Genomic DNA, 18,992 nt, shown 5'->3' with positions numbered 1-18,992 from the left:
CTTGTAAATAAACCCTTTTCAGTTTCTCTATAATAAATATGAGTTAGTCTCTTACTTAAATGTGAGTCTTGAGTCAATTAGAAATCTGTTAAAGTTTTAAATAATCTTGCCGATTCGGGGGATAGATAGGTCTCCAATCCTTCCAAGACTTCCTCAATATTGAACCTATAAATAGTAGAAATAACGCAAAAGTTTAAACTTTAAACTCATTGAAAATGTTGAGTCCCAACGAAAGCCATAAAAATATAGTTCGAACAAAAAGATTTTGTGGAAATTTTACTTCACTTATTTATAACTTGCCCTTCACAATGAAGTGTCCTTATATTGCTTCCGTGTCGTTGTTGATATTCCTTTTCAATTCACTTGAAATAAATATGTAAGATATTTTCTAAAGGTTTTTAGTTTGGTTTGGTCCCAACGAACAAATAATTGAATTATTGCTGCATTAATGGCAGGGGAGCGGTGGGGTGGGGGCAGAATGTCATGGACCATGGTAGCTGGATTTCTGAGAAATCATTATTAATTGTTGCACATCCTTTTGAAAAATGTTTTATTCTTAACACAAGTGAAAACGAATAAAGACAAACATTTCATTGGAAAATTTATGAATTACTTTCACTTGATTTATTTCCTACACAAAAAAAAATGATTTATTTTTTGCATGACTAATTTATATAAGTTTTCAAAATAATTCTTTTTTATTATTTAACTTTAAGAAGATTTACAACTATAAACTAGAATATTATATATTAAATAACAAAAAAAAAAAACACGTTGTCTCCGCAAACCCCACGTCTAACCCCAACCTAAACCACAAAATCAATATTATAATTATGAATTATTATCCAAATTAGTTTTTCAAAAAAAAACCAAATTGCAAAAACAATCATTTACTTTTCTTCAATTTTTTTTCAGTGTATCTCTGTGTGTGTAGCAAAATTTCCCAACCAATCCCTGCCCCACTAAAAAAAAAAAAAACAAGAACTCCAACAACTAATTAACAATACTTAACAAAAAAGTAACAAAAAATATATATATATATACATATAGAAACAAATGTATAATGATAATTGAGATTAAACCAGTTAAAAACACAAATTGAATATTGATTTTCGGCTAGCCGAAAATTTTGAAACTTCAAGTTTATCGTTTTTGCTTTCACTACGTTGTGTTAACCCCGAATCCACCACACACCACACCGACCCGCCACCAAATACCCGGTCCAACCCTCCTACCAACAAGCACTATGAACAATATGGTTTTTGGCCACAGCAATTATCGTACATACATGGAAATATGATCAAACTTTTTTGCCACAGAGTCAAATGCAAAACTCTTGTAATTAAGAACAAAAACAAACAGAAGATACAAACAAAACAAGTAAAACGAAAAATTCAAAAACCAAATACAGAACAAAAACAAAAAAAAAAAAAAACCTTGGAGCAAATTGGCACATCAAACAGCAGGAGCAGCAGCAGCAGCAGCAACAACCAACAGCAATATCAACATCTACCACCAACCAACCAACAACAGCAACACGAACAACAACAGCAGCAGCAGCAGCAAACAACAATAACGTCAACAACAGCAACAAAAGGGAATAACAAGTCCCGAAAGGATATACTTATATTTTAACCATAAGGATCTGCTGGGTGCAAGGTGGTGCACAATACGCCATGCGCCATGTCAAAACTGCGGCATTACAGGTCCATGGATCAGCCCAGTACCAATGTGGTCATACGCAAAAAGTTAGCAAAAAAAAAAAACGAACATATATTCAAATTTCTACAAATAATCATAATCTTAATAAGAGCAAGGCAAAGCGAATGACAAGAACAGCAATTAGCATAAACAAAAGGAACAACTACAAATGCAGTTCATAAAACATAACAAATTGCCAAAAAAAAAAAAAAAAAGAAAAAAAAAAGCAACTTCAATTACTGTCAATTACCAATCTACAATTATTTTCAATTACTTTCACCTAACCACCACTTAAAACTTACATATCACAAGTGCCAGCTGTACTTCTTTTCTCTCTCTCTCTCTCTCTTACTCTCACTTTCTCTCTCCCTCTCTCTGTCTGTCTCTTTCTCTATTTATACTCTCTGTACTTGACAAATATATTTCCTGCTCCTTCTCCTTCTGCTCAGATCGCCATTTTTGCCATAAAATTCCGCTATCCTTTCTACATATTCAACTCTAACGCACACCAACAGACACACCCACACACACACACACATACAATAATCCACCACTGACTTAAAAGCTTTAAAAAAAGCCAAAAAGCATGTTATAGAACACACTTGAAGCTTTTGGTTACTTGGTTATGCATGCTTGTTATCCTTTTTCCAATTGCATGTCCTTACATTGTTTTGCAGACAGAAATTGAAACAGTTGAAAGCTTTAATCGATTGAGCTTTTGCCTATTTCTTTTCCCCAAAGAAACTTGTTTCCTTAGAAAGCTCTCCTAAGCTTCAAAATTTTACCACAACCGAAGGAAGCTACAAGGAAACGCAGATCCTCATTGAGTCTGCTGAGTAATTGCTAATCATTTTGCTCTTGAGCCAATCCAGCCAGATTAAGGAACACAGGAATAAAGGAATTTGCAGAAGCTATTTCCTTCATTCCTGTGGCACGTTCAGTTGCATGTTCTTGCATGACTTACTTATCAATTACAATGGATTTTTGTTTTTGTTATGGCACTCGTCTTTGTAACCCTTAACTGTCATTGCAGGACTATGACAGCAATATGCTTTGTCTGCAACCTACCCATTATGTCACACCAGGTAGGTCTGGTGTGGCAAGGTGGCAATGGCTGGGACGATTTGGTGCGCGAACAGGTAAGTAAACATCACGGCGTTGATTTTCAGCCAATTTGCTTAACATCGCTTGCTTGTAGTTGGAGGAGTCGACCATACGACAGCGACTCGGCGGACGACGCGATTCTGCTGCACAGATTACAACGCCGCCCAGTACGTCACCACCGCCGGGGCTTCAGCGTCGTCGGCGGAGCTCGTTGGCCCAGCTAACTGACATATTGCGCGAATGGAGCGGCGGCGGTGGAGCCAAGCAACAGCAGCAGCAATCCCAGCAAGCCGCTCGCAACAAGGCACAGCTGAATCGACGCGAAACCCTTGCCGACTTGGCACGCAGTTTGCCATGGCGCACCTCAACCACAGATGCCAGCACTGGGGCGGGTACTGGAAGCGGCAACAATACCACCTACATAGCACCAAGAAAACGTCGCGAATCCAGTGCGGATTCGGGCATACGAAGTATGCGTTCACGACGTGACTCCAATACGGCGGAATTTGTGAAGCATTGGAATCGACGGGAGAGCACCACAGTTGAAGAGCAGTCGGGCAGTGTGGCGGTAAATGTGGTAGTCGAATGCAGTAAAAGTGTAAGTTATCCTAGTCCTTGTAACCTAGAAACCTGCCTGCGACTTTCTTCCCGTCTTCCACTCTCCCTTTCTCTCTCTCTGTCTGTCTATCACTCGCCCGCTTTATATGTTTCCCTTCCTCGCCCCAGGCATCGCGACGTGGCTCTGGGGAGAGCTACTTGTCGAGCAGTCGGCGTGACAGTAATGTTGCCGGCCGTGTGACGACCCCGCCACCGCCATCCAAGTACCAAGTGACCAAAAAGCGTGACTCGCTTGCCGCCCCGGAGTTCCCCAATTTCCGACAGGAGCAGCGTCCCTCAACCAGTTCCGCTGGCTCCTGCTCCGATCACTCCATGCCACTAATCTCAACCAGCACTTACCATCACCAGCAGGTGGACTCGGCCTGTCAGGCCCTGCCGCCGCCGACGATCATCACTAGCTCGGTAACGCCACCAGCCACCAGTCCGACAGCGCCCAAGGGTCGACGAGACTCGACGACGCAGTGCGGTCGCGTCAACAGGCGTGACTCCAAGGCCGGGATCAGTCCGGAGCGAGCGCCGCGTTTGCAAAGGCTTCAACGTCAGGCCACAGCATTCGATGAAAGCTGCCTTCCAGGTGGCAGTCGTCGCGGTTCCCAGCCAGCTCTCAGCCCAGATCCACCCGAAGACTGTGAGCGACGGACCTCAAGGCGCGATTCGCTATCACCTGACAGCGCCTCTAGGGGTGGGCGTCGCGACTCACGCACCCACCTGTCACCAGACCGATCTCACGAGCGCGATGGTAGTCCGCGAAGGCATACATTACGTCGTCAAAGCAGCTCTGCGGCTCGATCGCCTCGCTCACCTGACTCAAACAGCTGCTCGTCCTCGCGTGATCCCAGTCCCTGCTCTCGTCAACCTCCTATGCCAGCTGTGGAGCAGAATCAACGACCTGCCATACGGCGTCAGTCTACCACCGAAGAGATTCTAATTGCCCGTGGCTTTCGACGTCAGTCAACCACCGAGGAGATGATTCGGTGTCGAAACTTTCGTCGTCAAAGCTCACAAAGCGACGATGTCTGCCGGTTAGTCCTATCTAAATATATCATATCTGAATATGAAACACCATATAATTAATATACCAATTCCCCCATAGGTATCGCGGACGCCGAGATTCCTCAGCACAGATTATTGATGGTACCATTGGCACCATGACAGTGGAGACAACCAGCACATTTTTCGATTCCAGCACACAGACGGGTAAGTGAGATGTCAAATGTTAGTTAACAATTAAGCACAAGATCCGTAATCGATTCGTTAACGGCCAAATAAGAAACTTGTCCAAGACGTGCCAACTCAGTCAATGAAAAAGCTTCACACTAAGATAAGACTCTGATGCAAAGCTCTAGCCAACATAGAAAGCTTTTAGTCCTGCATCCTGTTGTTTGCTAGTGTTCTGAACAAACCCTCAAAATTGGCGCTCCATTGAAAGCTTCTGTCAGCTGTTAAGGAACTCAAGCAGCTGTTCACTCTGAACGAGCTGCCAACCCGTGTCAATGCATAGGGATACCGATGCTTCAACCAAATGTCATTGTTGCCATCAGTTGGTCTTGAAGACGCAGACGTGCCACACAAGCTTGAGTATAGCACAACGGAAAGTAGCCAAAATTGACAAGCAAAAAGTAACAATCTTAAAACATAAAGTCATACCAATCAAAAAAAAAAAAAAAAAAAGAAAATAACACCCGTCGGTTTTCCCCGCCCAAGTCCAAGATCCACCAGTCGAGAGAATCTCGCATTCGCACGTACATAATACAATGTCGTCGTCCTCCGTGTCGTAAAACTGTAAATACTGTAAATAAAAAGACTAAAGAATAAAACAAGAAAGAAAAAAAAGAAGGATAAACGAAGAAGGCAACAGAATACAATTAAGATTTTGCCCTCGAGCATTTGCTGAGGAGCAGCACCACGCTTGTGGTCCTTCGTCCTTCCTTCCTTGCCGAGTTCAATAACGCGTTCATCGGTTTGTGTGTGGCGTGCAGCGTGCTTGCCTGCGAGATTATCCGTAGATACAATACAAATACATAAATATCCAAATCGACTGCATTTCGCGAATTTCGTATTTGGTTTTATTCAATTTCGGGTGCCTTTTTGTGTTATTTTGGCACACACTTTGTTGTCGTTGTCGTCGTCGTTGTTGTTGTTTTTTGTGTGGGTTCCAAATTGGTTTGTTGTTGTTTTTGTTTTTTTTTTTTTGGAAACTGTTGGAGTGCGGTGCGGTGCATACTTTGCATACATTTTTTGGGTGCGCTGCATGCGCAGCGACGCGACGTGGCCGAGTTCATCGACGCTTACGGCGACGGCGGCCGTGGCCGCCAACAGCGGTCGCAGCCATCGAGCAGTGCCAGCAGCAGCAGTAATCGCAGTCGCAGCGGTAAGCAACAGAGACAGAGAAAGAAAAAAGAGAAAGAGTGAGATGGAGACGGAGAGCGAAAGTGAGCGAGCGAATGACTGAGAGATGCTGTGACACACATTTTCCCTTTTTTTTTGTTGGCGCTGTTGTTGTTATTATTGCTCGCCATTCTCTTTTTTGTTCACATTTCATTTTTGCCTCTGTTTACATTCCGTTGCCAAGAATAGAGAGTGGGAGAGCTAGCGAGAGCCAAGAGAGCGAAGGAGCAAGCTGAATTGCGTGGAGGGTAACCCAAAATGGCGCCTTGGCCTGTCACATTGACTTTAATGAATGAAATTGCAAGCTTTGGCGACGCCTGTATGTGTGTGTGTGTGTGTGTGTGTGTGTTTTTGTTGTCTTTTGTGTTATGAATGGAACGCTGAATCGAGTATGGCACTTCGCTAGTATTGGCCCACTGGCAACAACTATATTTACTCACCCTAACCACAAAACCAATGCAACAAGTTTCCTATCGTTACCCCCCCATCCAACCATAACGAATATCAATCCTATACAATTACTCAATTAAAACTTTAATTAATTCCATTAAGAAAGACTCTTACGACCAGTGTAGTGTGTCCTTGACTCACATGGCCTGGCAATCATGCTCCTTCGATTACTCAAGTCATACTTATGCTTTTTATTGCCTAGAAATGCCATAATGAAGGTCACTTCGAATGCAACTAAGTGACTTGTCAACAAGTTGAAAATGGTAGTAAAAAGCCAAATTGAAATGAGCCACATTTCACAATGCAAATTGACTGCCAACAGTTTCAGAAAATGGACATAAAATTTGTATGTGAAATTCCTAATTAATGAAACAGACAGACAGGCAGGTAAATGAACTTTATGCTAATTGGCAATTCAACAACATAATTTATTTCAACGACATTGCCATAAAAGACTCCATGAGCAAGGATTTTTATAAATTACATAAAATCTGTTATATTCCTATAAGTAAATGTCTGTTAAGTTAGACAATTAATTAGGTGATAAATTAGACACAATTGTCTCTCAGCTTGATTGACCTTTAAAGGGAAATTGCAAGAATCGTAAAAAGTTATGAGAGCACAGAAGTTGGTCCCCGTGCTCTTCATCTGTGACATTCAAATGACTGCTAGTGAAAAAATGTATACAAAAAATATTAAACTAACTAACTTAATACATAAGGTTTATTTTTCATTACTTCAGCCAAGACACAGGTGAATTTTGTATTTAACGCACTCCTCTAATTAGAATTTACCATCAAATTGAAGTTGAACATTATTTTATACATATATGTAGAAAATCTCTTCATCAGTTTTCTCTTCTCTTCCTATACATACACATCTGTATCATATTGCAAGTTGGTGTGTAATCTAACTATGCTTCAATTTTAATGTAATTCATTTAATTGAACGGGGGTCGAGAAATATGTACACACTTTGTGGGTCAACCAACTTTAATGGCTAAAACCAATTGCGAATGCCCAAAGGGGAATTTGTTGATTATTATGGAGGTTATTAGGGCTGCCCGTCATTTTGTGTTAGCAGATAGAACTATGTACAAAGTCCTCGTATCTATGTTGGTTATAACCTTAGGCGGACCAAGGTCAAAATAGATGTGCAAATTGCTTCAATTAATTGATTGATTGCATTTGATTGATTTATGGATGCAAGGCCAAAGTCGAATTAAAGTTTCTAAAAAAAAAAAACACACACACACAGCAATTTAGAAGGATAATAAGAAAAAGTGTTGCCTATGTTAAGGCGTTGATTGATTAGCAGCCCAAAACTAACTAAATAAGCAACTAACTGATTAATTGACCTCGCGTTCCAATCATATAGTAGTATATACACACATATATACATAATATATGTATGTATAGGTGACTTACCCCTTGTTATCGATAAGGAACAATGATAATAAAAATCGATAGGACATAAAAAGTTATGGCCAGTCAGTCATTCAGGCTGGTTGGTTGCTTGGTTGGCACTCTAGAGGCCAAAAGCTCCAATCAGACATTAGGGGAGACCAAGACCAAGACCAAGAACAAGAACAAGACCAACACCAAAATTCCTGTTTACCTGCTTTAGCTGGTGCTGTCCAGCCGAATGTATTGTATATAATGCCATTAACAGCTGTCACTTTGTCTTGTTTTTGTTTTGCTTTCATTTCTGCTTTTTTTTTCTTTTTTGGGAGGGAGTTTTCTTCTTTTTAAATATTTGACAGTCGTATACTAAAAAGACAAGGAGAATGAGAGAGAGAAAAGACGAAAATAAAACTCGAAAGACACACACACACATACATACACAAATGCCTAAGAAGGCAGTCCAAAGAGCCATTGAAATAATAACAATAATAATAATAATAATGATAATATTGAGACAGCATTTTAGTTTCGTGGCAATGGGTTTGCCTTTATTTGCCAAACAAGATGCTTGTCAATTGTTGTTGTTGTTGTTGTTGTTCCTGTTATTATTTATGATCAAAATACTGTGTGTACTGTACTGTGTATACTGTCAAATATGATAGGCTTTAAGACCATTTCATTAAGGATTTTCTTAACACTCACACACGGCAAGTCTCTCTAATTGAAGTAAAGGTGAAAAATGTTTGAAATGTTGGCCATGGTCGAGTTGAAACTCGACAACCATTTTAGCTTAAGCTCAATTAACACCATACCGACTGCCCATCTCTAGGATTCATTAAAATAAATATGGCAAACAAGCTAGACAGCAGACACACACACACAAGCACACACCCAGAAAGTTATATACATACATACACATGTATGTACATTAGCCTGGTATATTTAGAGGCATTAGAAAATGTTGGCTCAAGACATCATTAAGTTGAAATATTTTAGTTGATGAAATGCTAAAGCAATTGTTTCTAACCAATATCAAAAAAACTTGAAAGAAAAAGTCTTAAAACTTCTTATTAATTTGCATTTTCTCTGCGGCTACTTGATATTATGATACTCATACGCAACGTTGGCTTCATAAAGTTTCATTTCGCAAGATTTTCGTTCGTTTCAAAAAGCAAAACTATCTTTTGCCATTTGTAAACAGTTTTCTGATTAAATCTGAGGCAAAACAAAATGGATTAAATAGTTTTTATAGGATTTCTCTATTTTACATTGCATTGGGCACTTTGTCAGCTATTTGATCAAATTTTACTATACTTAAAAGAAATCCAGTCTAATTCTCCTATATACATACATACATATGTACGTATGTACAATTATATGTATGTGGAAAGGAAAGAAGACAAACAGAAAGTAAGTTCAAACAAAGGAAAGTGTAACTGCGTGTGTGTGTGAGTTTGTTTGGGGGAGGGAGTATGTGTGAGTGTGTGTATTTAAGTAATTTGGATTAAACATGCAGTCCAGCGAGGAAAGCAGGACAACGACAACAATAGAAAATCACCTGACCCATTAAGAGGCAATGCTAAGTCTCTATGCCTGTGTGTGTGTGTCTGCATGTACATATATGTATGTAGGTGTGTGTGGTTTGTGTGTGTGTGTGGGGGTGTGTATTGAAGTTTGAAGTTATTGCTTTCATTCCTGGCTGTGTATATATATATGTTTGTACGTCTATATAGTGCCCCAGACGCTAAGAATTTAATTAAGTTCTGTCTTGGTCAGTTTATATACACACATACATATGTGTAGACCTACATGTGAATAGAGTCTGCCAGTCTGCCCGTGGATAAACAAAAAATTACAATAGTTAATGGCCAACTAACGCCCAGTCAGTATATTCAAATCAAAAGATTTTTAATACCTTACAGAACAGGTTCCAGCTATTTGTAGCTTTAACTTAACTTTTGCCAAAACTTATGAATACTTGTTAAGTGACTATTTATTGATTAATTTACCACCACATTAGTCGATCGAGAATTCAGAGACATTGTGACCATTTGGTTAATATTTATATATTTGCCTATATGCGTATGTATATGTAGCATGATTAATGGTATACAAACAAATTGTATGCTAACGAATGTGCACAATTCATTATTTGAGCACTCAGCAAATCGAATTAATAGGTTCTAATTTAACACCATACGAAAGTCGTGAGGACCTCCTTACCATCTCTTCTACATACGTAGAAGCTCATACTCATGGCTCTTCGATCTCATACCGATGTCAATTGTTTACTCTCATCATTGAAATCATTTAGTCAAATCTGAATTGATGATGCTGAAATTTCACAGAAAGAAGAAAAAGAAAACAAACCACCACAACGATTTGCGTTTAACCAAGCAGATTTTGGATTTGGAAAGAAGCAACAACAAACGAAAAACAAAAATACAATTGAACAAGCTAGATACGAAATAAATCCGCATACAAAGCCGCAAACCAAAACTAACATAAGCCAAAAATAGTAAGTAAGGATAGATAGTAAAAGGGAAAGAGGGACACATATTGAGCAATCCAACCTCAATTCGAATCTTCCGATAGAGTTTACTGTCAGCCAACAAATCTTTTACAAGTTCCTTGCCAGCCAAATGGAACAGGATGAATAGAAGAGAACAGAAGACATGAAGAAGAACGACAGCAAAAACAAAAAGCACAAACAAATAAAACAAAAACAAACAGAAAAAGGCAGAGAAATTGTGGCACGAAGGACCGCAACATGTTGTCGCTTTTGCTAATTGGAGCAACCGTTACCCATACCAAAATGACGTTGACACCGGCCAAGATAATGTGAAAGGAGGTGGGCGACTGATGAGACACAAAGAGTAAGAGCTAGAGAGAGAGAGAGAAAGAGAGAAGACAGCATGACGTGGCAGCAGATGAAAATAATTACAAAACAGTTTACTCAATAAAATTCCGAATGATTTAACTACAACAGGCAGCAGAGGGTGACATACGATGTAGGGCAGTTCCAAGGATTTCACGACAAGATACACACACACACACACACTGAGAGAGATAACCGGCAAGTGGGCAAGTAGAATAAGCCCAAAAGTTTCTATACCATAGAAGTTAGGAACGGTAATAGGGGAATTTGTAGTAAAGACTATTCAGAGGCAGGACGAGCGAATGGATGCTGAGCTGAGCTGACATTGATTGAACGAGAATGTGAGTGAATGGCAAAGATTACAACAAAGAAAGAGAAAAAAATAAAATTAGAAGCTAGCACTCTGACTCACCTTGAATGCCATGGCCAATATGTTCTCACTTCTTATATCTACCTGGGCCCCCCCTAGCCTAGTCCGTATCCGTGTCCTAGCCCAAACTAGGATAGCCTCTGTTAATATACTTTGCACGCAAATCTTTACGCAAACTCATATTCCTCAAACTCACCTTCCTTACAACAAAAAAAAAACCGAAAGAAAAGAAAAAGTATCCTTGGCCGAAAAAAAGAAAACCAAAAGCAAAACCAAAACTTTGTATCAAGTTTTTCTCGCTTCTCAATCCGATTCCTTCTACAACACACACACACACACACACACACGCATACACTCACTCACAAACACAGATACAAATGTATGTATATATATTCATATGAAAAACTTGTACGCTTGAAAAGCATTTCAAAAGTGAATTAACTTTTGTTGCACTTTAGGTTCTTCCACTTTTGCCCATTTCCATAGTTTCCTTACTCTGTTGCTTTCGCTTTCTTATTTTGTGGCCGCCTGGAGCTTAAATCTACATATGGCATTTCTTTTTCTCTCTTCTGGGCCCCCCTCCCCATTCAGTCACACCGTCCGTACGTCCATACGTCCGTTCGTTCATCTTGGCTACAACTTTCCCGCACGGACCCCAGACATGGTTATGTAAATTTCCCAGCTCAGATGTTGAAAAGTATTCATAGATAACTTACATACTCGCATACGCATAACCTGAGCTCAATTCCAACTTCAATCCCCCCACACCACCATTTCGTTACCCTTTGTTCGTCATCACTTTCAATCCCCAGACGGGAATTCTGTTGATGCCAAAATCAATCGATTTCTATTATAAAGAATATGCATATATATATACATATATATATATATACCTCTTTATGTTTTTATCATGCAAAGGTGATCAACTTATTGCTGATGTATTATATTTTGTGTTCAAAGTCATCAGAAACCAGTTAAGACAAAACACGAATCAGTTTAAATGCCAAATGGCAAGTAGCCAATAACAATTTAGACAATTTGCTTGCTTCTTATTTTTGTCCCTATTGGAGCAAGTACATATGTAAGAGGGTGTTAATATGATTTGACATGTATTGTTTAAACTCAGAGGGAATTAATTGTTAACTGTTTTTATCGGCTCGAGGAGTTCAAAGCCCTTTAATGGAAAAATAATCAACAAGTGTGTGGTATTTCAGCTCATGTTTATAAATGAAACAATTTAATGGCAGATAAAAAATAATCACAATTGATTGAAGCCACCAAATCGAATTGGTTATGGTCAATATGTGTGTCTGCTGGACAGAATCAAAAGCTGATGATGTTGGGTGACATGGCTAGCTGAGTCACATTAATTCCATTAAAAGCCGCAATATGCATCCAAGTGGTAGGACATTTTAAACTCTATATGGCACTCGGTCCACTTTGTTAGCAGTTCAATGGAAAATTAATTTAATTTAAAGAGTACTCACACACACACACACACACACACAGTCATACAAATGACAATGGACAATGCGTGCACACACGCACACATATTGGGCCACACTCGACTGCAAGAGCTTTATGTTGCTACCCAAGTGACTCATAAGTAAGTTTGCATCTGCATCACATTTACATTTAGTATAATAAACTAAAAAACTGTAAAAACTACTACAAATGTATGTACAGTTGGATAGAAATTCAAGTAAATTATATATACATAAGTATGTATGTATGTACGTATATCTCAATGTAATTGCAATATGTGTTACTTGAGGACAAAACACGCAAAGCATTAGAATGAAAATGAAAATGGCAATGGGAATGGGAGTTTTGCTTGTATTTGCCTAATGACAGGGATAATGGTAATTGTTCAACAGGATGTGCAGTCAGCATATACATATGTACGTATGTGTGTGAGTATATGTAAATACGTATGGGATTAGTTAGTTGTAGTTTTTGCATTAACGACCGTTGCTTTATCAAGTTGCTTCTTTAATCATCAAGCTCCAGATGGGTAGATACCCTACCACTTCATTATATTCCACTTTGCCAACTTATCAGTAGATGATCAGTATGCAAAACCTATTTCTTTGCTGAATAGTGTATTGATTCACACTTACATTTTGAAGGGTTGACCCTACTACTTCAAGTTTTGCAATTAAACATTTATTGTGAAATTGTTGTGTCCATTTTGCTTTGAGATTTCATTGAAAATTCTCTTTCTTGACCACACGCTTTCCATTTCTTCTTTTGACCAATTAAACATATTTCATTAGTCGAATATTGATTGCAATTTACTTTGCAACTAAAATGAAAGAAAGAAACTGTCCAAAAAGACGGCTCTAGGACTGTGAAATGTGGTAACTTTACCCCTCAATGTATGCAATAAACTGGAAAAGCATTCATTTAAGAAATTTATAAATTTGTAACTTAAAAATTGTCTATTAATTGAAAAAACCTGAACTACCTATATATTTCCACAAGGAAATGAAAAACTTAAGTCAAATTTAAACTGTAGCATACGTTTCGGCGCAGTGGTATAAAATATTGAAACAGTTGAATGAGTTATTATCGCATTGCCGTTCGTATGTAGTCAGCTCTTGTACATTTCATTTCGCTTACTCCCCCAACAGACTCTCTCTCTCTCTCTCTCTCTCTATCTCTTCCTCCCTCTCTCTCTCTTTATTTCTTTCTTCGTTCCGCATTTCTTCATTTCTTTCTTTTTCTGTGGTATAAAATTTATGCTCAATTAGGTTAGTGCTACGCTCCCATTTTAGTCATACAATTTAAACTAGCTGCCACTTAAACATTTATTTTCAACTATTGCATTAAACAAACTGCATTTGCAGTTCACACTCTTTTACTCTCACTCGAGTCGACTATATGAATAGGAAATAGAAGAAACATGTGGACTGGGGTCTCCCCCAAGCAGGCAAATACAATTTAACCCATTTGGTCCTTAATTTGGCCCTATGGCACTTTAACTGTTTCTTCTATTGCCATTGCCGCTGTTGCTGCTTAAACTGGCTGCTTGCCTATTACGAGCCATTAACCAGCCATTGTTTTTTGTTGCAGCACTAAAAACCAGAAGTTTGCCATTGTTTTCGGTCATTAGTTAGTTGGTAATTTATCAAAGTCATAAATATATACATATATATACACAATAGCACCATAGCATACCATACTATAGCATATACATATATATGTAAGTATTTGCTTTATATAGTAAACCCCCTTTCAGTCAAGTTACCTCTATCATAAAATCAAATGAGAAAACTATGTGGCACAGATGTGCTAAAATTTATTCCATTCTCTCAATTAGTCCATGTAATGCCATCTTATATTAAATAGTCCTTTTTTGGGTTACATTTGTTGTTCTACTTTTTGCTACCACTTGACATTTGGTCATATGCACTCAGCATACATACTTTTACTGTCGACCTTATCTTCATTTACTTCTATGGACATTTATTGCATTAGTTTCACTTTTTTGTCCATTGCTAAGAAGCCTGCCGACTGCTGCTGACAACATGAAGGACAAGCCAGGGCGGTGGTAATGGAGCGAAACCCGTGTCCGGAAACATCCCGTCAAATGCAAATTATCTACCACCACGACAAAGTGAACACATTTGGCTTTGAGTTGTCCTGCCAAATAGTCGACCAAGTTCATTAATGCAAAAATATGCGTAAAGTTGGGCTTTCTATACCCTGTAGCAGCCATGAAGCTAAAGTGGCGTATTAAGATTTGCTAGTAATGGACTCCCATATGCATCTCATAGTTGACAAGTGACAAATTTATATCATTTATTTCGAAGGTATCAAAAAGTCATAAATGCCCTTCAATGTGATGCGATTTTCATGTCAAGGCAATAGATTTCACTGCTTGAAGAGGTATTAGCTCAATCTGAACTTGGCAATAAAGTTTAATAGCGCAAGATTGATTGAAATAGTTCAAAATATTCAAAATATTCAAAATTTTCAATTTTATTCAAACATTAAGGATAACAATTACAAAACGTTTAGAAATTAGAAAAGCTTCGATTTAAAAGAAACTTGTTTCCTTATTATTGTTGGCATTAGATCTTGATACAGAGTATAGCTTATTAAAGTAAATTAATTGAGCTTATAAAGTCATTTCCGCTGGCATTGTTATGTTATCTGTCGAAACAAACGTTTACACAATTGTCTGTCCGTCTGTTGGTGTGTATGTCTATAAATCGGTTTGGTTTAAGTTTCAGTTATGCAAATTGCATCTGTAATAAGCATATATGTACATTTGTATATGTATGTACATACATATGTGAACATGTGATTGGGTCACTTTACTTGACTGTAGTTGAGTTTCATTGGCATGGACATACAATGATGCAATTTCAATTGGTATTAAATTTTGCTTATTATTTTACAGAACCATCGCCCCTCTATGATAATAATCATTATCATGAGGAATGTCTGCGCTGCAATTCCTGTGGATTGAATTTGACAGGGCCCAATCAGAAGCGTGCCAGAAGGTTCAAGGTGGGTATGACCCAACACACACTCACACACACATACGCACACTGACGATTATGAGGTATATGTGATGTGATGTGATGTGTGTGAGTGAGTGAATCTCATCACAAATGCATTTGCTCATTTGCCATAAAAATGAACTCATTATACATCCAAAATGGAAATGGGAGCTCAGTCCCAGCTGATGCATATGTATCATACATATATACATACATACATACATACATACTTATACATATAGTATAGGTACATGCCCATTCTTTTATTCTGCCACTTCTCACATACTTCCATCTCACTCTTTCGCACATACACATATATAGAACCAAATTCTGTGCGACCTGCATTTCGCCGACGTGGCCCTAATGGAGTGCTCCGATTTCATGCAACAGCTCCGGAGCTTCAAGCCACAATCGCTGGGCTGTGCGGTCGCCAGGCGCAAGAGCTCAACGACGTTAATATTTCCACTGCCGCCGCAAGCATGTTCAGGTATGTAAAAGAACTCCATCCTTCTATGTTTTTTTTTTTTCTTTCTTTGGTTCTCTTTCCGTTTTTTGTTTCGCTTTTGTTTTAACCCCCTCGTCACCATTATAATGCCCATGCCCATGCCCTTCGTTCATTTGTATACCTACCTATATTTAAGTGAAAATTGGCAGAGTGGGGGCAAAAGCAGGCATTACATATTTTCAACGCTTTCATTTTCATTTGCTTGATACCTTATATCAAGTGCGTTGGGTTAAGCCTAGACAAGAATATATGAAAGAAAAATAGTTTTTATAATTAATAATTTGTATTTTAAACTAAAAAGAAAACTGATAAATCATTTAAATTGGTGTAAGGTAACAATTATTTATGTATTAAATTCTAAGATAATTGCAATGTGTTGGTCCAAAAAAGTATGCTACATATAATTTAATCTAAAATAGGACAACTTTATGCATAAGGGGTATGTCTTTTGTCGATCTCGAATAGAATTCATATCATTTAAAGTTTTTTTTGTTGCGATTGTATTTGTCAGTGTGTGTGTGTGTGTGAGAGAGAGCGCGTATGTGTGAAGCTGCCGGCGCCATCATTATAATTCAAATGAGATTTGCGCGCATAGCAATCTGCCTCACAAAGAAGGGCGATGTAATAGAAGAGAGAGTGAGAGCGAGAGAGAGAAAGAGAGACCGAAAGCGTGCGAATACAGGACTCAATCCCATCTACATGTGTATGTGTGTGTGTGTGTGTGTGTGTGTGTGTGTGTGTGTGTGTGTGTGTGCCTGTGTCTGTTTCTACATGTATGTATGTAAATATGAACGGAGAGACCTGGCTCATGCCTTTCGAGTCTAAAAGTTGGAGAATGTTTGGCATTTTGCACAATAAAGTTGTTCAAACATATTTGACGTTCGGGTTGAACACTCACAGAATACAGTGCGACAGGGACAGAAAGTGGCAAGGGGAGAGCTAGACACACATAAATGGAACGAAAGATGACGAGAGTGTTTGCCAGAGAGCTAGAGATAGAACCGTCACTTTTTTTTCGCTGACATAAACTTTCAATTCAGTTTTCATTTCATTCTTTATTTCGCTTTATTTGTATTTCACATTACTCTGCGTGCAATTTTTTATTTTTATTCTCTTTGGCTTACATAAAAAAGCAAAAAAGAAATGTGCCAAATGTTTAATTAAAATCCTCTACAAAAATCCACACCAAATATAAAAACCGAAGGAAAAATATCTTAACTTTACTTATTTTATGTATGGTAACAAATACATGTGTAGATTTGTATGCGTGTACACACACGTGTGTGTGTGTGAGTCTGTCAGTGGACGCGTGTATGTGTGTGTGTGTATTTACTTATGAGCAGCAACTGATGCAGGGTTTATTAACTGGATTTTATTACAAAACTTTTTTTTGGCCAAAAAACCATAGAGCTCACGTCCGGGTCTTCAGTGTTTCTCTTTCCCTTTCTTCGCTCTTTTCTCCTTGTTGTTGGGCCTCCACCATGTCCTTTTCTCCTTCCCTCCTCGTCCTTTGGCAGTTTGCTGCGTTTCATGCTCAATTCGTTTGCCGTCCATTTTAATTACAATGTTTTCATTCGAAATGAAACAGTTTTTGCATCTGTCAGGCATTTTGTAGCAAAATCTAGAAAAGTTATGGAACATAAACTTAAGTAATCCCAATGTCTGTACACTCTTGCAGTTTCTATTTCCAATCTTTCTAATCAAAACTTTAAAACTGTTTGCATGAAAAATACATTCTTTCTTCCTTTTTATATCCTACTAATTGTTGTTGTTTCCCCATTAGCTTTAATTGATCTGGCTTTCTCTGTTTGCCAAAAATCGTATATTCCCTTTCGGTTGAAAGTGTATACAAACAACATATGTATGTATGTACATACAGCTGTCGGAGCAGATATCAAGTGTGAAACTGTTTTTACATATTCAAATATTTTGCAACTTTGATTCAAGGAAATTAAACTACGAGAGTTAACTGGCAATCACAAAAAGTGGCAAGTAAATGATGTCGAAAAGGTTAACTCTATTAAAGCATGCTACTTATAATCCTGATTTCTGCACATGATAAAGCCAAGTTGTACAACAAAGTACAAAGCGGATATGAAACTGAAAGAGATGTCTTAAACTCGAATACTTTGTTGTAACCCAATGTCAATATACTGTTTGACGATTGAACAACTTTTTAAGTACTGCCTTTACCAGGAGGACAAAACACTAAGCACTTTCTAATGTTTCATTGTTGCTTAACAAAATCATGGGCATTAGGTTCAACGGGGTACTAACTAAATGCAAACTCAAAGTTCTTTCATTTGGCCTCACGGCAGTAATCATGTGATATGATTGAGTTAGCCTGAGTTTGGCTGATTGACCCAGTTAATGAGATTCGGTCTACGCCCATGCAATCCCATTGCAATCTGATTGGCCAGCTGTGCTCATTTGAAGCGACATTTAAGTGCGCTTCTTGTGTAAAGTGATTCGTGATGTGTGTCACAATCAAGTGGCTCTTTGTTGCCTCATTGTTGCTGCTGCTGGTCTTGGTGTTGGTGCTTGGAAGCGACATTGCATACTTGCTGCTTGTTTTTGTTTTTTTGTGTGGCAACAGCCAAAAAGACAGTAAGACAGTAACTAACACTAAGTCAAAACCATACAGTTTTCTTCAGTAATGTATTTGAATCGAATTTAAATTAAGAGTCGATCGAGCAAACATATCTCCTTGCCCCTTTTTTCTTTCTTTGGTTAAGCTTAGTTAAGATTAAAAGTTCAAGCCTTGTCATTAACTGCTTTTAAATTCTTTACGAGACGTTTAAGAGACCAAACTATGGGGGCCTTTTTTGCTCTCTCTCTCTCTCTCTTGCTCTCATTTTTAGTTGAGTTCGAAGGCCTATTTATAATTTTGTTATTAGATAATTTTAAAGTATGAATATGTGAATTCAGTTTGATCCAACTAATTCCAACGAATGTGTCACGCATACCAACAAAACACTAAGAGAGAAAAGTAAACGTAAATATCATGTGTCCGTTTGAAGTTAGTTAATATTTGTTTGAGGTAGAACAAAACTAACTTTGCTGT

At 38.3% G+C, this 18,992-nt stretch overlaps 1 protein-coding gene across 4 annotated transcripts in view; it reads left to right on the top strand.

Moving 5' to 3' along the window:
• The window catches only part of rsh (radish), a 96,072-nt gene that overhangs the window by 51,876 nt on the left and 25,204 nt on the right, over nucleotides 1-18,992 (top strand). For 2 of the 4 annotated variants that reach the window (XM_068302673.1, XM_068302672.1), the window contains exons 2-8: nucleotides 916-1,748; nucleotides 2,735-2,840; nucleotides 2,900-3,403; nucleotides 3,532-4,445; nucleotides 4,517-4,620; nucleotides 15,321-15,430; nucleotides 15,745-15,910. In XM_068302673.1, the coding sequence (XP_068158774.1) occupies nucleotides 1,684-1,748; nucleotides 2,735-2,840; nucleotides 2,900-3,403; nucleotides 3,532-4,445; nucleotides 4,517-4,620; nucleotides 15,321-15,430; nucleotides 15,745-15,910 (1,969 nt within the window). In that variant the 5' untranslated portion in view covers nucleotides 916-1,683. Of the gene's footprint in view, nucleotides 1-915; nucleotides 1,749-2,734; nucleotides 2,841-2,899; nucleotides 3,404-3,531; nucleotides 4,446-4,516; nucleotides 4,621-4,969; nucleotides 5,795-15,320; nucleotides 15,431-15,744; nucleotides 15,911-18,992 lie in introns of those variants that run through there. The other 2 variants (XM_068302674.1, XM_068302675.1) reach the window with 2 other exon arrangements.

Source organism: Drosophila tropicalis, unplaced genomic scaffold (genome assembly GCF_018151085.1).
Source record: "Drosophila tropicalis isolate 14030-0801.00 unplaced genomic scaffold, ASM1815108v1 contig_158, whole genome shotgun sequence".
NCBI lineage: Eukaryota > Metazoa > Arthropoda > Insecta > Diptera > Drosophilidae > Drosophila > Drosophila tropicalis.
Note: the sequence above shows the minus strand (reverse complement) of the source record. Positions and strands in the feature narration are given on the sequence as shown.